The sequence below is a fragment of the Platalea leucorodia genome (genome assembly GCF_965183815.1).
Source record: "Platalea leucorodia genome assembly, chromosome: Z".
NCBI classification, from domain to species: domain Eukaryota; kingdom Metazoa; phylum Chordata; class Aves; order Pelecaniformes; family Threskiornithidae; genus Platalea; species Platalea leucorodia.
Window position 1 is genome coordinate 44,569,483 of NC_138858.1, and position 15,667 is coordinate 44,585,149.

The window sequence follows — 15,667 nt, forward strand, 5'->3', positions numbered from 1 at the left end:
GAAGGAGTAAAACAAGGTGAGGCCCACAAGATCTAACAGTTCTTTTAAAACTTCAGTCCATAGTGATTCCTATGAATTCAGTTTTGCATATTTTAATTTGTATTCCTTTCAGGTCTATTAAAACTCACACAGATTGTGTTGAATGAAGACCCATTCTAGGGGAAACCTTCCAGACAGATGCTAACAATCCAGGAAAGGGAATACCTGGATACTTGGCTTTGACATAAGCTACCCTGACATAAGGCATTGAGTGAAACCCTGGGCTCCTGAGAAGAACAAGCATTAATACTCTGTAACATTAACAGCAACTGTGAACTTTGAATACAAGATGACTACTGTTAGCCAAGCAGCTGTAACTTCAATGAGGAAGATTATAGACTGTATAATGACTATGGATCTTCTGCTAGAGATACGTGGTTTCCTTTGGTCTAGAACACATAAATCTTTCCTCCGTAAGTAAAAGGAAAATAGTAAGTATAAAACTCTATTTGCTCTTTCAACTGAGAAACTATTTCGAGAAGCGACTGTACATCTTCATGTAACTGACAAGAAAGGTTCTCAAAGGAGGACAGAAAAGTAGACAAGACTGAAAACTTACAGTTCTTAGTGCTGCTATGGAAATTGGGGGTATATACCCTCAAGATAATGGTTTGAGTGTCAAGTCTGTCAGCCTGAAGTCTCTGAGTGAAATTCCTGTAAAGTGCACATCATCTTTCATATTCACGTTGCCATTACGTTTCCTTCTGTCACTTGTGAACAAATTACAGGTGTTGACTTGGAACTTTGTATTCAGAAATTCAATGCATCTTCACTGCCCATTGCTAATCACTCACTGATACTCTGACATTGTATAGGCCAGGTTATAAGATTACACTGGAAGCCTATATCATTCTGGAAAATGTAGCACTGTAATAAAGTTATCTTTTTTCAACAAGGATTGGTTGGGATATATCAGGATTCCTGTTTGGAAGTTACACATCTAATATCGTTTAGAAGGGAAAAGATGATCTTCAGATCTAGGTTTGGAGAAGAACTTTTGTTTATTCAGATATATGGTGGCAACAGTAGTCAACAGAAAAGTAAATGGCATAGTGTAACATGGTTGGGAGCAATCCAATCTTGATATTCATGGCCGAAAATGAGCACTTGCCAGACCACACTGGCAGGGTCTAAGTCTTGTCTTTTGGGTCAAGCATAAAATCCATGTATTTTAGTAAGAAGAATATTGAGATGGTTCAGGATAATATTATACTTTCTCAAAGGTCATTTTCATTGTGCTGGTAATTCTGTTTAGCAAGTCCTAGGCGCATATTTTCAGTTTATTCAAGCAAAGCTGGTAGGTGAAAACATTACTGCCTCATTTGAAGATAGGGTAGATAGATGCAAAAGATCTGTAAATTTTTTGTTTGTACTTCCTTGTCTAAGACATGATTGAAATATTCTGAACGTAATGGTAATACACTCTTCTAAAATTATTCAAAGAAGTGGGAGAGATGGGAGATGGATTGCAATGCTGACAGGACTGATGCAGGGACACCAAAAATTCCCCAAAAAGCCAAAATGTGGCACTGTGCATGGGTGCTTCTTTGCCCAGAGGCAAAGTGCAAGAAGGTGTGAGAGACTGGCACTGGTGTTTCAGTATGCATAGTTACTGTAGGTCCAACCTATGAACCCTCTGAAGACTGCGCAAGTCAAAAGCATCCTACTCTTACTACTCATGAAGCCTCTCTGCCACACTCAAGACTGCAGGCAAAACAAGCAGAAGTCATGACAACAGCAGAATACTAGTTTAGATGCACCAAGCACAAAATTGCAGTATTAGCTAATAACGTATAGAAGATTGGGATGGCTATCAGGCCTAAATTTCAGGTTGGGGAGGCACAGGGCAGGGAAGGGAAACCTCTCCCAGTGCAAACACAAGTGTTTTGACACAAACACGACTCCAGGACAGAAGAGATATTCCCACCAGGATGTGAGCATGGAATTGAAGACATCAATTTCAACAGGTGCCTACATTTAATGCTAATGCTACTAATTTCAACAGGAGCCTAAATTTAATGCTATTGTTACTAATAGGCTTTTATGACTTGGGGAGGCCTGGAAAGGGAAAGCGTATTTCCTTTCTCTCCAAAGTTCCATGCTCTTTCCTTCATCATCTGACATTTTCCCACAGGAGGAGATCCTTACCACAAACAAGAAAGACTTAAGTAGAACAGAGGCAAGAACACTTTCAGTCTAGAACAACGAATGCTACATTACCCTACTTGCTGAAAGGATTTTTTAGTTGAGCCTTTTCCTTCTGGGCACTTCACAGGAAGCAACATGCAGATGACATAGCTCAAGTGATGCAACTTTCTCGTGATCATTTTAAAGTTGCCTCACCAAAACAAAAAAATCTTAGAATCCAAGTCTTTCTGTTCAGCCAGATAAATCAGTTGCACTAAAGCAGTTCTCATAAAAATTTTCTTTCCTTGTTTTACGAAAACAGCAAGTAAGGATTCACTGCAAGTTTTCATGCATGAAAAGAAAAGCTGCACAACATATCTTTATGGATGGTAAGAGCTGATATCTAAAAACTATGGAACCAAAACACAGCCAGTACTCAGCACTACAACAAAAATGTTAAATAACAAAAAAGCAAGAGAGTTGCATTTAGAAACATGTATCCAATTAAAATACAAGATAAACCAAAGAAAAAAGTACTATAATTTCAGACTTTTATTCTGCACCAACTGTGACTAAGGAGCTGATTAAAGTAATTTAGTCAAATCTAGGTTTGTCCAACAGAAAGCTGCTAAGAATTCAGAGTATTTTCACTTCTTAGAGTTAAATAGAAGATCACTCATCAGTAAGGTTACCTGTTTTGTGTTTTGATAACCAGGTGAACAGTGAGTCCATCGTGAATTCCATGCTGAGTCAAAGTATCTTGATCTTTTAAAATTTTTCCAGCAAATATCAACACAAGCTGATCAGTGTGGGACTTGAAACGCTTAGAGATTTCTTCCTTGAACTAAACAAAAAAGTTATTATACATGTATGTAATTGAATACTGAACCATATTTTTTTAATGATTTAACAACAAGCTATTTTGCTCACATTTAATGTATTACTCCACTTGCACTGCACATTCTGTTTTACACAATCCTGAAGCACTTTATTAAGTTTTCTCAACTTTTTCTGTCCATAGGACGATGGGTGATAATTATTTCTTTTTCGTACAATAAAAATCAGAAGAATTTCACATCTAGAGCACTAGTGATATAACTAGCAATAACAAAAATCTGATTCTGCTTGAAGTCCATGGTGGCTTCAATCAGGCATGCATCCATGACAATAAATATATACTAGTATATATACTATTTATATATACACACTGTAAAGTATGTATATAATTATATACTAGTAAGTATACACTAATATATACACACACACGCACACCACTGGAGGCATCCATTGCTGAAAGACCAAGGATGCAATGTCACAAGTACGATAAATCTGTCTACACTTTTGCTGGAACTGAACAGAGAAGTATCCTCTCAGACATATATTTGCCACCTTCCATGTGTCACAACTAGCATTGCTTTCCACACAGGCAGAAGTTACCTCTCAGGTGGCTCTGCTTTCTCATTCAACATATGACATAGCTACATGAAATGCAGTTGCAGCCCAGGGCATGGTGAACAGCCACATTCTTCAGCTGACCAGGAAATCATACCACCATTAAAACAACTGAACATGGAAGCCCACTGTACACTTTCTTGACTTCCTAGCCAATAATAACCAGGTTACGCTTTGACTGAGTTCTGACTGAGATTTTTTATTCTCTAGAAAAACACTCTTACCAAAAGCAGAAAATTCACAAAACATAAGAAAGATATCCAAGAAAAATGCTAAGGAATGACATGATTATAAGAAAGCCAGATAAATTTATTCGACAAGACTAGTCAGTAGGCTAAGGATTTTTAAAACGATCCCAGGCAGTTAGGAAGTCCTTCAGAAGTTCACCCTATTTCACATTTTTAAATTAAGTTGACCATACTACTTCAAAGAACATCCCAAACATCCTAGGAAATTCTCACTCCATGTAGGAAAATAAATGATTGATCTTGCAATTAGTTATTAATAATTACATTTCATAATACACGGGACTAAAAAAGTAAAATCCCACTGTATTATGCTTTGAAGGCGAGTCTCTAATTGAAAGGGTTTGTAGTACAGGAAGAGAAAAAAACAGATAAAAAAAGAAAGAGTGAGAGACAACAGAGGTAAAAAGTCTCTGTGTTTGGGGACGAGGTTGCCTTTAGTAAAATGTCTACTCACACAGAGTTAGTTCCAGTTCTTGGGCAAACAACTTTTAAGTCAGCCTTTATACTGTCAATTTTTAGACTTGCAAGTATTCCAGAAAGTCACTCAGCCCATTCCTTCCCAAAGTGTGTTACTTACCTGAATTACTCCTGACATGTTTAGCTAGTCTGTCCTCTGAGGCCCCCAGCAACTTTTTTCCAAGAAACCCATTTCAGTGTTTCACTATCCTATTTCTTCATTGTCCTCCCCACAACAGACAATGCAAACAGATTGTTGTTCTCCTTAGAACAAATGGTTGCAGTAACGCTAATCTTTTCTTGTGGGTTGTTTTCTAATCCAATCATTCCCACCACTCTTTGGATTTTCAAATCCAATTACATCATTTTGCAAGTGTGGGGCTCAAAACTGGCCAAAATATTCCACACCAGTTCTTATCTGTACTTAGTGGAATAACAGGATAAACCTCACATCCTGAAAGCTATATTCCCAGTTATAAGAAAGTGAAAAATCCATGTGGGAAAATAGTTGTGTAACAGTACTGACTTACTTAACAGCTCTAAACTCTAAACCCTTTTCTGCAGAGCAACTGTTCAGGCAGTTGCTTCCTATTCTGCATTCTTCTGGTTAATTATTCTTAATACACATTCCAAAGTAACATAAAAACAGCAGAAATACTCATAATTTGGTAAAGCTAACGCATAAGAATAAAGGACTACCATACTGTGCCAAACCAAAGAGTAATTTCATATACCCAAACTCATTTATTATCGTATTTTCCACACTATGTTGTGACAGTGAGATCCACAACTTAATTCTCATCAAAAGGCTGGTGCTGGAGTATAAACAACATTCGTAGTACCACAGAATAACTCAAGTTGGAAGGGATCCATAGGGATCATCAAGTCCAACTCCCTGCTCCTCGCAGGACTACCTAAAACTAAACCATATGACTAAGAGCATCGTCCAGATGTTCCTTGAACTCTGACAGGCTTGGTGCCATGACCACTTTCCTGGGGAGCCTGTTCCAGTGACCGACCACCCTCTCAGTGAAGAACCTTTTCCCAATGTCCAATCTGAACCTCCCCTTACACAGCTTCATTTCCTTGTGTCCCATCACTGATCACCAGAGAGAGGAGATCAGCACCTCCCCTTCCACTGCCCCCCTTGAGGAAGTTGTAGACTGTGATGAAGTCACCCCTCAGCCTTCTCTTCTCCAAGCTGAACAAACCAAGTGACCTCAGCTGCTCCTCGTAAGTCTTGCCCTTGAGCCATTCACCATCTTGGTTGCCCTCCTCTGGACACACCCTAATAGTTTGATGGCCTTCTTCAAATTACTTTATGTTAAACCAAACCCTGTCACACATTTCTAGAAGTGGCTATTTACCCATAAGGTCAAGGAAACAAAACACCATTTATAGAACATAACCAAACAGTATCTAACATTACTAGTATATAGGCATCAAAGGCTATATCCTTTCCCTACTTGCACATAATGCCATTTAGATGATCTGTAAAAACAACACCACAGTAAGACATGAATGCAATGGCCAACGTACCAGGACCCCCAAAACAACCTCCACAGCAACATACGTGCATGATCCAAATGCACAAAAGACCTCTTTCCAGCCACAATAATAAAACTGCCAAGAAAACCGAGCCAATTTTGGCTAACTGAGGCATATTTATATAAAAAGGCTAACCAAGATACAAAAAAAAAAAAAAAAAAGTCAGGTCTCTTCATCAGCTTCACTTGCATTCAGCACAACCCTGGGACTTCTGCTATGACAAGGACCAAGCCCTCTGTATGACACTTCATTCACAGAAGAGTACCACATAAAATCTAGGTTACCATGCAAGATATTTTGCAAGTGAGTCTGCTGATTAGTGTTAACAGTCAAAGATACCATCAATAACAGATTAGGTCTGCACACTTTTTTTTTTTTGGTGAGGCAGGGGGAAGAGAATTGTCTATACATTTCTAAAACAGAATCCCCAAACCATTTTTGACACATGTGGGTTTGTTTTTAACTGTCAGGATCTGATGTGTTGCGGTGGGGAGGGGTGGGGAGGTCGGGGGGGGGGGGGGGATGGATATCAAAATATGAATAAGGCAGTCTTCAGCATCACCTGATCTCTGCGAATACTGGAAGGTGATTAACCTTAGGTCAAAGTTTGGCACAAGTCACTACTGTTTGCACTGTGAAATAAAGTCAAGGAGAGTGGAAGAGAAGACTCTCTACCATCCTCTGGGGGCAAACACCTGTCTTCAGTATTCTGAGTCTCTCACTGTTAATGGTAACTGAACTGCAAGACCATTCCCCCACAGTAAAGGGGAAAATCCAGAAGTTTCTTTAAATTCAGACAGTGAAAGGACAAGAGAAGTGACTGACAACTGCATTCTTACTCCCACAGACCTCATCTGTGTAGTTTTTATAGGACTCCCCACCGCTCTTACTGGCAACAAATAATTTGGGGGATAAGGTGCTACAGCACCACAGTAATGAAAGACAGCATAAACAGTGAAGACAACTATCTCAATTTTCTTTTCCCTAAACAGAACCGTAAACATCAATCCAGTATGTATCACCTCAGAGCCTCAAATTAAACATATGCAATCAACAGCAAAGGGAATAAAGGAAAGGAGATTATGATTAATACATATTTAGGCAGATGTAACAAAATAAACTTTGGTATTGTTTAAATCTTTGTACAACTTAACTAAATAACACTCTCAGTAAATTACAGTTAAAATACTTCATCACCTGGGAAAACAAAAAGCAGAAGGAGTTCAAAGTGTCACTGGCTGGAAATGATGAGCATTTCTGTCCAATTCTCCTACTGCACCAACTCTTCATTTTTATTAACATGTAACACTCCAAGCAATGGTTTCAGCTGATTTGCTTTACTGTTCTAAAACACAAGTTTTACTTCATTGTACTAATACTAGGCATTGTGATATTACAAAGGTGTTTGGTTGTATCTAAGCATAGAAAGAGACTTGAAGTTGTAAAAATAAAAGAATGTTTCACCATACCTAACGCCTAGCATATTCACGGAAACTAGTTCATTGTACTCCTCTAGTAACTGAATACAAGAAAAATAATGTAAAATGATGTCAATTTTAGACATGATTATTAGACAAATCAGCGGAGAGAAACACAATGGAAATCAGAATGAAGCATGAGACTAACATCTAGACAGAGGCCTGCTTTCCCTAGGGAGAAAAGGAGAAAGCATTTCTTAACAGAAGTTATTAATTCAAGGTCACAGCCTCCTCAAAGCATGGCAACTTGTAGATTTGATGTGAATTAGAGCAAATCTAAAGCCAGTCTTGTTGAAGCACCTTGCCCACATTACTATTTTAGCTCAAGTTAACTTGTTTTTATCAACTTTTTTTTTTAAGGACAGGAACAGTGTAATTTTTTCACATTGAGAACGTTCACCTTTTTTTAGCAGCACACCAGCACTTCTTGCTTACACACTCAATTTCCATGCCAAATATCCTCATATTCACACAACTTCAAAAAACTCAGCCCAATACTCCACTAACAAAACTCGGCTTTTTTGTTCCATGTTAACACAAAAAAAGGCTCCACAAAGCAAGTTAGGACTTCTGTTACACCTGCTCAACTTGATTGCCTCTGAAGGTTTTTGCAAGGTATGGGTGGACACCATGGTGTTGATGCCCACTGCTGAACAAATGCATACTCATACCTGAGCTAGTTAAACATTTTGTCACTGAACAAAACAAATGTCTGAATACACATGGACTAGAACAGCTGACTAAAACAGAGACTGTTTTGCACTGTCACTTTGCAGAGCAGATCCATACTTTAAATATTAACCTATTAACATCTGACCATCTGACAAGTTGGCCTAGGAAGGGCCTGGTAAAAAGTTATTCCAGGCAAAGTAACAATCTTAACACGCAACTGTCCTTTCATATGTTACCGCCATACAATGATTCAAAAGCTTTTGCTGACTCACACTATGACACCAAAACCAGCAACTGTAACAACATTACTATCCAGTCACATGACAAAGTGCTGTGAAAAAGGAATAAAGAGGGGAAAATAAATAAATGAGAAGTACTTTCCCAAATCCTCTCAACCTTGGCTTAGTAAGACATATTTAAAAATTGGAGTAACAGTCTGAAAGAGGCCTCAGGGAATTATCGTCCAACTCCCAGTGAAAAGTAACAGAAAACAGGCCCCTAAAAACTGCAACTGCTTTGAAAATACTAAGCTACAACTTTATCTAGATGACAATAAAAAAGCAAAGTTGCTGACTCTTCCCACACCAAACTCTGTTTTGAACACAGCAGCAGATGACATGGAAGCAGAGGTTTCTATCTAGAGGGCTGAACTGCAGTTTACGTTCCCAGCAGCCCCTCAAACGGTTCTACTACAAAGAAAGGCTCTCAAATCACATTACCTTGTTCAGCACTCCTGTTTCAAAACACACGCATGATCATTTAAACATTCAACTGACCTTCCTAATAACATACACAGTTAAGCATATTAGCTGGACTCTAGTCCCTCTTACACCCACACCCATCAGTTTCAACCAGAGGCTAACTTTGATGAGCTCCAGCTTTCTTGTATGCAACAGAATTAATGGCTACAGGTCTTCTTGACCCAAGTAGTAAGGAACCAAACACACTCATGGCAATACAACTGTTGATAGGTGTGGTGTCCTTCCCCGGTGAATCATACGTGGTAATCTTATGACTGTGAATTAAAGTGAGTCAGTGAAAACAGGGTTTCACTGAACAATTCTTGGATACTATACAGGAAGGGGGACAAGAACTTGTGGTTTCAAGCAGGAAAGCACTTCTGTCCCACAGCCCATGCTCTGCAGCAGATAAAGCGTAGCTAGAAAGCGCACCCAAAATTAGGCTTCTATATAAGCCTATTTCATCTTTCCCGACTCGATGGAGTTACTGTCTTCCTGTCCCCTTGGCAATGACCCATGCTAGTTTGACAACCAAATTATTTCCTCCAATCTCTGCAACCAAACCAAACTCACAAAAAACTCATCAAGAAACAAATTCAGATTCTTGATGAGCTTACAAGGCTAGTAGCCCATGAAGGAAAACTGTAGCAACCTAGCAGAAGAGGCTCAGGACTTGTGTTCTAGCCAGTTTTGTCCCTTCCAGGCATCCTTCAGCAAGTCACTCCACTCCTCCATGCTTTGACTTACGAGAAATGGTTAGCAGTACTTCCCTTCTCCATAAAGGGAGTGCTTTCACTTAGCAATCTACCAGTGGAAACTGCTGTACTTGCAACAGAACTAGCCTGTTCTCTAGTGAGTCACTAGACTGGAAAAGGGCATAAAAGGATTGTGTAAAATGGGATTCTTGCAGTAGAGCTCCTTTTTGAGAGTCTACCCTATAACTTCTTTCTCATGAGGCATCATAAGATGTTTTATCCTTCAACTTAACGGAGAGGAGCTTGGGAAACATCCATTTTTTCCTAAGAAAACACTGAGATGTGAGTTACTGCAGATAGAAGAATTCCTTCTCATCTGACCTTCTAGGTGAGCATCTTTAAATTGTCTGACTTTAGCAAGTTTTAACTTCAAGGTGATACAGAATATAATCATGAGCAGACTACAGACATAATGGCTAACAGTCTTTTTAGCCTGTCAGTGGTGGGGAACAACTAACCCCATCAACAATAAGTCTAAATGAAAGCATTTTCTTCCGTGTCACCATGTAATCCCCAATTCTTAAGATTTTGGCCTAACCTCACTCCCAGGCAGATGACCCTCCTTATATAGCCAAGGTTTGTAGTCACTAGATTGAGAATTTGACTGGGCTATAAAATAAATACGTAGAATATCTTACCATGACACCTTTACCAGAGCTGTTCATTCACTTGGGTTTTCTCTGCTGTTGCCAATTTTAAACAGTATGCAGAAAGATCTTTAAAAATTCTGTGACACCCCTGACTCGTGACTGAGGGCTGCTAACAAAACAAACCCACAGGAAATCACAAGAGGAAGAAAGGCCCTGTTTGACATGGATAAAATTTAAAACGGACAAAAAACCTGAAATATCAAAATGAACCTGTTACTCTGCAGAAAAGGATCTGCACACAAGACACTTCACAGTATTATTTAAATAGGTATTCTTATTTTACTATACCTGCCAGTCATTTATCAGAAAACACTTGCTAAGTACCATCGTTAGATGACCGATACTTTTGAGCTACATCTAACTAAGTCAACTGTCAGGAAAGTCAATATACCTCCTTCTAAAGGCTTTTATTCTACCGAATAGCCATCTACTGTTGCTCTAAAACAATTTTAATCATGTTTCCAAAATGAGAAAAAAAAATAGCTTAAGAAACACGAATGATAAGAGTATATTGCAAGGCAGACTCCATAAAGAGTCACAGAGGTGTGTTTCAATCTGCGAGACACGAGACAACAGAAAACCTAATGCTAAACAATTCAGGTACTCAAGTGCCTTGGGTGCCAAATCATGATCCTGGAAAAGAAGAAGAAACTGGACTCCATTATATAGGTTCAACCTCTTTTGGTCCTACCATTCAGTAATCCCTGGACTACAGAAAAACACTGAGACAGAACTGGATTAAGTTAAAAGAACTTAAATTAAACTGTTCTTACGAAGTAAAACATTACATAAAATAATAAAAGCATATGCAAGTCAGGAAAGATGCTCCACTACCAAATCACCCAATGCTGCCCTCAACATTTACACCTGTGTGATCTTTATAAGCAGAACATTACCAATTCAGGATTGTGAGAACCAGGCACAAATCTGAAACCCTGAATTTATGGATTTAAAGTTTCAACCACAGAGTGTACTCAAGTTGTAATCAGAGAATACTATTTTATGAGATCTCCACCTGACAAAAAGCAGACTCTCAACACAATGTATAAATTTACACATATAATTCAGTAGGTCAGGTTTTTTATCTATAATTTAGTGTAGTATAGAAAGCATTATATATATATATGTGTGTGTGTGTTCATCTAGCTTAAAAAACATCCTACAAGCTGTTAAATATGCTTGACTGAAAACTGCATTCTGCACTGAAGAGAAATTCCATAAAAAGTTGAAGTTAAATAAAACGGAAAAAACCCACAAAAGAACCAAATCTGTTTCTGCGGGACTAAACTCAATTTCACTAACTCTTCCCGACGGACATTACTCTGAAATTTTCAGATAATCATAGGATTGACAATAATTCTGTGCGAGAACTGCAAGCTGCTGAAATTATTAGTGCAGATTTGCTACATCCATTCTTTGTTGGCCTACCAGTTAAAAATATAGAGCAAGGCATGTTACCCAGTTTGAGTTGTAATGTTCACAGAATGCACAACTTGGTATCTGGCAGTCTGCATACACATTGGTGGACAGTAACTCTGAACCAGTTACGATAAACTCTTGAACACTGCAAATTTCATCACCGGGCATTACAAGAAGGGCAAACTTTAACTCTTCTAAAATTCCCTTATTGTGTAAACAGTCTAAATGACAAAAGTAAAACTGTTTTTCCATGTAACTGGTTCCAACACCTCATCACTCAAACAACTGAAGTCATTCACTAATACATGAGTCGTCCGTAACGTGAGAGCACTTTCTTTGTATACAGGCTTTACCAAAACACATTGTTAAATCAACTCTGCTACGCAAGGAATTGCAAAGATTGTACTGCCATGAACTCAGAAAATAAACCAAAGGCGGCGGGGGGGGGGGGGGGGGGGGGGGAGACAAAAGACAAACTGTTGTACTGAGTTAAATTGTCAGCACCATCAGGGTCAGCTAAAGTCAGCAGGCTTATAGGTATTCATCTTTACCCACCATGTATTCATGAAGTCTTTGCACAGAGCAAGATCAGTATCATATGCAGTCAAGAAAGCAAATATTTGGTCCTTGTTGTAATACTGAGCCAAACTGTGTGCAGCACAATCAAACAGCTTCCACAGATAAAAAGACAGATGGGTGGCACCTGCAACAACTGACCTCCCAGACTGGCTTTGTACTTGAAGGTTATTTTTCATTCCAACCTGCATACACGCTGTTCTAGCTGCACAACACAGTATCAGCAATAACAAATCCTATCCTGTTGAAGTCTTCCAACATAGCAAAACATCCTCCTTGACTGAGAACAGCTGCAAACCTGATTTACATTAACAGAGCAAGACAAAATATGCTTTGTGTAGCCCTAATTTTGGCCCTGATGACCTGAAGTATTTACCTAAAAATCTAGATTTTTGTTCTGGCAGTATTCTGAAGTGACTGCAAACTAATAAACAACAAGTCACCTCACTAAGTCATAATATTAGCTACAGAAACATACAACTGAATGGGTTTTATTTTGCTGTATGAGTTTAGGGTTGTTTAGGGTTTTTTTTCAACCTGCAAATATGGCAGGCATTGCTGGCCCACCTGTGCCAACAGAACAAACCACTTGCTGATCCCAGATGCATTTGAACAGATGTTCAACCTGTTCTGTATTTGAGATTAACCTGTTTTCAAGGCTGGCTCTAGAAACATCACATCTACTGTTGATGCTTATTATTAACAACAGCTTATTTTTACAGTTTAAGAGAAAGAGCCAATACTAGTCAGGGACAGTGCATTTTTTAGTGCTAGCTATGACACTGTCTAGGACTCCAAGCAAACGGTCAACCCATAGGGGCAATATTACTTCACAGGAATCAAGATATAACTGTAGATCTAATCTGTTAACAGCAGCTCCAAGAGAGACAACATTGAGAGTTTAAGATATCGGTGGACAACAAAGGCGTTTTAAGCAGTGAGTTCTATGGATTACCTAAACTTGCATGTCCGCTTTCAGTAAAAATTGGTGTTCTTGCTAGGTTGTATAACTATTTCAGTTTAAGATAACTGCTTATTTGAAAACTTGGCAGTCCCACTGGCATTCACATTTGAAACAATCTTGTGAAAGTCAGATAGATTACAAAATTCATCTCTTAAGTAAATCTGTTTATAATTCTTGAAGTACCCATACTAATTGCAGACTGCTTTTCAGGACAAATGTGATCCTCAGGTTAGATCCAGCATATGAATCTCTTTTAAAAAACAAAACAAAAACCCCAAACCCTGCAAAGACTTTTACAAAAACTGCATTGACACTGCTCACAAATCTATGGAGAAGAGAAGTGAAAAAGCACCCCTTTCAGACTGAGATTGCTGGGAAAGCAGTGGACAACATTAAAAAGCAAACACAGTCATTTTACCTTTGGGAGAAATGCCTAGATTAAGCTTGCAGAGAGAGTAGCTGATAGCATACAATACCGCAGCTGCCAAAAGACCAGTGAAGACAAGAGAGCAGTCTCACCCCTTTGGCAGCTGGAGAGAAGACCTCAATGAAACTCATGTCTTCAATACTTATAAGCCAAATGCTGATGTAAAAAAAACTGAATCTAAAACAGACCCAAGGGTAAAAACTTGAAAGAAGTATCAGCATTTTGTCTCTTCACAGCAACTAGTGGAGCAAGAGGCTGATATTCTAGCCAAAGTGCCGGCACTACATTTTATGCCTGGGAGCCTTTACTTAATCTTTTGTATTCTCCTCTGATAACTACACAGTGTCTTTCAGCTCATCCATAAGGAATGATTTCAAGCTCTGTATCTAGACACCAGTGTCACTCCCATACATGTAACCTCTTTTTGGTGAGGTTTGCAGCTAGAAACCATACCAAAAAAATGTGAAGTCGAACTTAGCTGCTTCATTCAGAGACATTTCAGTGAGAATTTCAGGGAAATTCTATGGAAAATGAAGTAAGCTCTGAATCTCCTTCAAGGAACATCATTTTCTTGAGTATTTTAGCATAGCAATGTCTACATCCTTCACAAGGAGGAGACACTGGCTTTTCAGAGCCTCCACCTTACACTTTGATTACACCTTTTCTATAATTTGTAGCTTTCTAACCTAAGTAAATGAAGTTCTAGTCAATATGTGCATGGAAAACCTCCAAGAAAAAGAGAAGAGTTGCAGGAAATAGTGTCAATGATTCAGTAGGTGTCACTGCTTCTGTTGAGCCAAAGGCACCACGGGGCACAGACTTTCACAAGAACGCAAAAAAGACCCTAATAATAGACTTATCTGACAGTACCACCGTGCTAAGTACCATATCAATAACCAGCACATTTAAGTTCAGCAGAAGGTGCGCTTTATTTGTACTGCAAATTTTAGAAACACAGTTTAAAGACATGACTTCCCCAAAATGAAGACATCTTTGCATAACCTACTCGCTGTTTTTAAAGACAGTTTTAGATCAAGATAGCCACTGGCAATACAGCGCCGCGATGCAGGTGTCTGCACACGTTTTCTATAGTCATGCCAGCTAGCCAGCCAGCCTCCTACTTGCACACTGAGTCAGCTCGACAGGACAACTCACATTTACAAAATGAGCTACATCCACCTCCCGGGCCGGCTTTCGGCATTGCAACAGGGAGGAGAGAAGCTGGGGAGGAGGAGATGAAGCGGGAGGTTTCTTCACTACCCCCGCTAGCCTCAGATGGCAGCAGTCCTCTCCCGGGCCGGGATCGGCCCTGGTACTCGCCCAACAGCGCCCAGACCAGCCCGGGCGAGCAGGAGCTGCTTTGTCACCGGGAAGGGCCCTCGCCCTGCAGCGCTGGAGGCGGGAGCCGCGGGCCCGGGCTCTTCTGCCGGGCCGCGCTCCAGCCGGCCCCGGGCTCGAACCCCGGCTTGGCTACTCCCGCCGGGCCCCCGCTGCCCGCCCCCCGCTCCGCCGGCCCCCTCGGCCAGCCCCGCTGCCCCTCACCTGCCGGATGCTGCTGCTTTCGGACACGGCGAACTCCTCCTTTTCTTTGGGAGTCTTCACCGTGACTTTGATGATCCGCGGCTCGGCGGCACCGGAGCCCCGGCTGGGGGAATCCGGGGGGCTGCGACCCCCCGCGGGACCCTCCGCGCTTTCCGACATGGCGGGCAGGAGGGGGGGAAGGCCCGGCCGGCTGCGGGCGCGGAGCTCCCAGCGGCCCCAGGCGGACCCCTCCGCTCCGCTCCGCTCCGCGCCGCGCAGCGACACCCGCTCCCGCAGCGGCGGGCGGAAATAGCCCCGGCTCGGGCGCGGCGCAGGCCGATGACGTTAGGTATCGGGGAAGTTACTAGAAAGGGGCGGGGTCTGCCCGGGTGTGGGCTCGTCCGCCACGCTCCTTCAGCGCGCATGCGCCGCACGCGCCCCGGGGAGCGTGCGGGGGGAGGCGGTGGCGCGGAGGCCGTGCACGCGCCGCCCGCGCACGCGCCTTCCCTCACCCGTGGCTCAAACGGCCGCAAGGAAGTTTAAAAAAAAAACCGAAAAACAACGTATATTCAGGTACAAGGGAGTTCTGCGCTTT

General features: G+C 40.8%; 1 protein-coding gene across 2 annotated transcripts in view; it reads right to left on the minus strand.

The window, feature by feature from the left end:
- Nucleotides 1-15,396, minus strand: part of UBQLN1 (ubiquilin 1) — a 28,013-nt gene extending 12,617 nt beyond the window's left edge. For both annotated transcript variants that reach the window (XM_082335584.1, XM_082335583.1), the window contains exons 1-2: nucleotides 15,094-15,396; nucleotides 2,859-3,010 (exon numbers count right to left, since the gene is read on the minus strand). In XM_082335584.1, the coding sequence (XP_082191710.1) occupies nucleotides 2,859-3,010; nucleotides 15,094-15,252 (311 nt within the window). In that variant the 5' untranslated portion in view covers nucleotides 15,253-15,396. The remainder of the gene's footprint in view (nucleotides 1-2,858; nucleotides 3,011-15,093) is intronic.
- Nucleotides 15,397-15,667: the final 271 nt, after the last annotated feature.